The sequence below is a fragment of the Octopus sinensis genome, linkage group LG19 (assembly GCF_006345805.1).
Source record: "Octopus sinensis linkage group LG19, ASM634580v1, whole genome shotgun sequence".
Classification (NCBI taxonomy): domain Eukaryota; kingdom Metazoa; phylum Mollusca; class Cephalopoda; order Octopoda; family Octopodidae; genus Octopus; species Octopus sinensis.
In genome coordinates, this window is record NC_043015.1 from 41,414,765 (window position 1) to 41,420,486 (window position 5,722).

The following is a 5,722-nucleotide window of genomic DNA, read 5'->3' on the forward strand; positions in this document are numbered from 1 at the left end:
GTTCAAATCCTGTCAAGGTTGGTTTTGTTTTTCATTAGGGGTCAATAAAAAAAGTACCAGTCAAGTACTGGGGGTCAAAAGTACCGACTAAACACCTGTCCCTCAAATCTGATGGTTTTGTACTTAAATTCGAAACAATTATTGAGGGTGGTCGACTGGCAGACTCGTTAGGGCTTTGTGGTATTTGTTCTGGCTAGAATATTCTGAGTTCAAATCCTGCCAAGTTCAACTTTGCCATTCATCCCTCCTGGGTCTATAAAATAAAATACCAGTTAAATTAATGATTCTACCAGCTCACCATTTGTGAATTTGTAAAATTAAAGATTTGATATTTTATCTCAGCACAGATACCCCACCCCCACCCCAACCAGCTCCTTATTCACCTGCAATTTGCTCTCACTATTAATAGTTCTTGACCCCTGTTCAGAAATATCAGTCTAATTGTATTGCGTTATCTAGCTTGTTGCCTCACAAACCATAGTCTGGCAAATTTCCATCATTGTTGACTTTTCCATTCAGGCTCAGAAAGTACCTGTAATACACTGAGGTCTGTTCAGTCACCCATATTCTACCCCTGCCCTTAAAAATATGCCTTCAGCTTTATCGAAAGACACTGTTATTACACCATCCACCAATGACCCCTAGGAAAAGATTTTTGAAGAATTTACCAACTTCAACACTTTGCCTGCTCCATGTACCACATGTGATATGCAGGAAATATTTCTCTGGCATTTGTGCCTCATATACGATACTCATTCTTTTGCCTGTCTTGTATACCACATGTGATATGCAGGAAATATTTTCCTGACATCCGTGCATCATATATGACACATTCTTTTGCCTGCTCCATGTACCACATGTGATATGCAAGAAATATTTCCCTAGCATCCATGCATCATATATGATACACATTCTTTTGCCTGTCTTGTGTGCCACATGTGATATGCAAAAAATATTTCTCTGGCATTCATGCATGATACATGACATTCTTTTGCTTGTATTGTGTACCACATGTGATATGCAAGAAATATTTCCCTAGCATCCATGCATCATATATGATACACATTCTTTTGCCTGTCTTGTGTGCCACATGTGATATGCAAAAAATATTTCTCTGGCATTCATGCATCATACATGACATTCTTTTGCCTGTCTTGTGTACCACATGTGATATGCAGGAAATATTTCTCTGGCATTCATGCATCATACATGACATTCTTTTGCCTCTCTTGTGTACCACATGTGATATGTAAAAAATATTTCTCTGACATCCATGCACCATATATGATACACGTTCTTTTGCCTCTCTTGTGTACCACATGTGATATCCAAAAAATATTCCCTGGCATTCATGCATCATATATGACACATTCTTTTGCCTGTCTTGTGTACTACATGTGACATACAAAAAAATTTCTCTGGCATTCATGCATCATATATGACACATTCTTTTGTCTGTTTTCTGTACCACATGTGATATGCAAGAAATAGTTCCCTAGCATCCATGCATCATATCTATCCCCATATATACCCCATATTTTTCAAGCTTACTCAGAACGTATAAAACAAGGGCTAACTAAACATCTAAACATATAAACATAGATGTTTAAGGGCAAAATTATGAAAATGCTTTGAACGGGCAAAAGACTATTTGGCCAAAATAATGTTCCCATCACACAACAGTTTCCCTAAAATATTTGGCTCCCTGCTGTGTAACCAACATGTTACTAATTAACTCTGTTGAAATTGATTATAATGATGTTGATGATTGTTATCCTGATGATGTTCTTGTTATCTCTCAACTTTTCTTGAGAGAAATTTTTTTTAATTGCAAAAAAAAAAAAAACGTAAAAAAGAATAAAAATTGTAAATAAAATTGATAAATATAAAACAAAGGAAAAAATTCTCTCCGTGTTATGTTATTGGATAATGTATATATTTATGTGTGTGTGTGCACGAGTACATACACAAACACACATGTATTCACATATACGCATAGATGCACTCACACATACACACACTCCCTCTTCCTCTCTCTCTCTCTCTCTCTCTCTCTCTCGCAAAACCCTTTTTATTTTTGTTTTTTTTAATGTAATTCTGTCTTTATTCTGTATTGAATCAAGAACATAATTCTCCCGGATGGATAATGAAAGGTAAAATCGAACCCTCTACCTCAGAGTGATGTTGGAATTGAAATGAAATTCTAACAACAGTAAAGAAAGTGCTTGGCTTACTCAATGTACCAAACGAAGACATTTTAATTAACTAAAATTTCACTTGGTGAAGATTCGTTGCCTCATGGTTAGTGCATTGCACTCACAATCATAAGATCACAGTTTCAATTTCCATACCAGGCAGTGCATTGTGATCTTCATCCCTTCATCTTCATCATCGTTTAGCGTCCGCTTTCCATGCTAGCATGGGTTGGACGGTTCAACTGGGGTCTGGTAAGCCATGGAGGCTGCACCAGGCCCAGTCTGACCTGGCAGTGTTTCTACAGCCAGATGCCCTTCCTAATGCCAACCACTCCGTAAGTGTAGTGGGTGCTTTTTACGTGCCACCGGCACAGGTGCCAGATGAGGCTGGCAAACGGCCCACAATCGGATGGTGCTTTTTACGTGCCAGTTGGGGCGGCGCTGGCAACGGCCACGTTCGGATGGCTCTCTTACGTGCCACCGGCACTGGTATCATAGCTGCAATTTCCATTGATGTTGATCGATTTTGATTCTCACTTGCCTCAATAGGTCTTCACAAGTAGAGTTTTGTGTCCCCCCAATTGTGCTGGTGGCACATAAAGAGCACCTTTCGAGCGTGATCGTTACCAGCATCGCCTTACTGGCACTTGTGCCAGTGGCATGTGAAAAAACATTCGAGCAAGGTCGTTGCTAGTGTTGCTGGACTGGCTCCTGTGCAGGTGGCCCGTAAAAAACACCATTTGAGCGTGACCGTTGCCAGTACTGCCTGACTGGCCCTCGTGCCGGTGGCACGTAAAAAGCACCCACTATGCTCTCGGAGTAGTTGGCATTAGGAAGGGCATCCAGCTGTAGAAACTCTGCTAGATTAGATTGGAGCCTGGCGCAGCCATGTGGTTCGCCCGTCTTCAGTCAAATCGTCCAACCCATGCTAGCATGGAAAGCGGACGTTAAATGATGATGATGATGATCCCAAAAGGAAAGGAGAAATTATCGTAAGAAATCAGCATTAAATAGAATTGAAATTTTTAGAAAATTTTTTTTTAAATTCAGAATCGTAATCTTCGTATTTTTAAACAGGTAAAAAAAAATCGAAAAAGGTAAAAAAACAAAAAGGTGTGGTTGAGGGAAGAATTAAAAATTTGAAAAACTTTTTTTTTCGGCAAAAAATGTAATCTTTTTTGTGGAAAATGTGGGAGTCTGGTTAAATTTTTACAAAAAAAAATTAATATAATAAAATATAAGGGTGAAGGGTACCTATACAACACGGGGATATTGTCGGATGGTATCAATAATTCCGCTTTCATTTCGTGATCATAAACCGAAATAATACCACCTTATGAGTTAAAATTTATTAACAAACAAAGAACAGGTAATTTATTATAATTACAGCATTAATGACAAGGGCGACTATATTCCTTCTGCGGCCTCCACCCGCTTCGCTTGGTCATCGTCCCCCGCCTCACCTCGCCCTCGTCTCGATCTGAGAAATATTCCACGGAAATCAATGATGTTTAGTTTCCGACGTAAAACACCGATAAGTGACACGTGTTTCTGCTTTGACTATAAACAAAACGGCCACCTGTCGTTATTAGAAAAAAATCGGTAAATTTCAGAGAATACACAACAAAGTGTAACTGTTAAAGCTAGCTTCTGCTGATTTTGTTTAACCCCGGGTCGGACACGATATAGCTGACCCACGATCAAAAACATTCCAGCTGTGACCACCCCGTCTTTTTACATATCGAAGATTACGTTATTATTTACAGTGTTCTTCCACTTTTGAGACGAGACGACAGGTTGTGATTTAAAGAAGAAGCAGGTGTTATTAATTACGATCGGAACAACCACCGAGAGAGGTTTTTTATCCGCATTTATTCATTTATATTCCTGTTTTCAGTGTTTCACTTTCGGTATTCTCTCTTCCGGAAACATTTTCTGATTAATTAGGAAACACTAAAAGGTATATTGCTTCTGTTTCTTGCTCAGCTTTTTAAAAATCAAACTAACCAACCAACAAAACGAAATATTTTATCTTTGGTAAAGAAGAAAAGAAGAATACAGAATACGGTTGTGATGAGTATCTTTTATATAATTTACATATGTCTGTTAATATGTTTGGAAGAAACAGAAGGAAGGAAGGTGCTATTGAGAGACATTAAAACCATAACTTTAACTCAAGGCCAAATGACCACCGCGAGAAGATCTTCGCCAGTTCCACAATTAAAATGTACGGGAGGATCGGCAGGTTGTCATAGGTTCGTCCCCAAGAATGTCCAGTGTCACAACAAAGGATGGGACGGTTTTGATGCTCAATGGAAATGCGAAACAGACATGGAGAAGAAATATCGTTTCGGAAAGATTGCTGTGTCTTGTGAAGGTTACGATTACCCCAATGACCCTTATATTCTTGCAGGATCTTGTGGTTTGGAATATGAAATTGACTACATAAACACAAACCGTAAACACTCGGGCGGATTTTCGAAAAGCTCTCACCGTTCTGTTAATTCCGGTTATGAGTTTGGCGAAATTATCTGGATAGTTTGTGTATTACTTTGCATTTTACTCGTATATCGTCTCTGCATCAGCCGCAATAATAACAGGTGCCGAGTGTTTACAAATTCAAATAACTCTGGTGAAATGCCACCCGGAACTTACCCGAGAGATCCACCACCACCCTACGGCTTCAGGCCGGAGTATTACCCGCAACAAAACACTCATAGTTTCGAGGACTCTCAACAACCGGGTTTCTTTTCTGGTATGGGAACCGGAGGTGTGTTGGGTTACGTCCTCGGTAAAGAGACTGGTTATTCCCGTTGCGACACTTCCCCTGGTTACCACCATTCCAGTGATTACCATCATCCGTCCGACTGGTTCGGAACTTCTCAGGCCTCGCATAATTATGTGTCTTCCAGTGATTCGAGTGACGACGATGACTCAAGGGTTGCAGTTGGTTTCGGCGGTACAACACGGCGATAAAATAAAATAGTTTTCTACTAATTTTGCTTGTTGTTACATCGATTTTTTGCAAACCATAATGGCATAATTACAGTTTGAGGCTCCACAACTTTGTTCCTTCGTAATTTATAAATGCTACAGATTTTTAAAATGAAATTTTGTAGAGGTATGTTTTCGATGGTGTACATTACAAATATCGTGACATTTAATTTTTTCTTTCTTTTTTAGAGGTCTTTCAGCTTATTTAACCGCCTCGCGACTTTACTTCCTCATAACTCGTTCTTTAAAATGTATATTTTAAAACTATATTTTATAGAAATACGTAAAGTTGATGTTTTAAACATGAATCTGAAAAAAAAAACAAATTACAGAAATTGGTGTTAACAAAGTCAAAATGTCAGGTGGGGGGAGAATGATCCGAAACAAGAATTTTATTCAGGTAATCTCCATCTACACTCTTGAAATATGCATCTCTAAAATTTCATTGAAAAAAATCATGTATTTTCCAGAAAGTTATGAGGAATCAAAGTCGAGCATGGAAAACGGACTTTAAACGATGAGGATGCTGTTGT

The 5,722-nt window shown here is 38.8% G+C and overlaps 1 protein-coding gene across 1 annotated transcript; it reads left to right on the forward strand.

Moving 5' to 3' along the window:
- Window positions 1-3,518: 3,518 nt before the first annotated feature.
- LOC115222211 (store-operated calcium entry-associated regulatory factor-like) lies at window positions 3,519-5,195 on the forward strand. The gene has a single exon (XM_029792362.2). The coding sequence runs from the start codon at window positions 4,269-4,271 to the stop codon at window positions 5,169-5,171; it is 903 nt and encodes a 300-aa protein (XP_029648222.1). The 5' UTR covers window positions 3,519-4,268; the 3' UTR covers window positions 5,172-5,195.
- The last annotated feature ends 527 nt before the right edge of the window (window positions 5,196-5,722 follow it).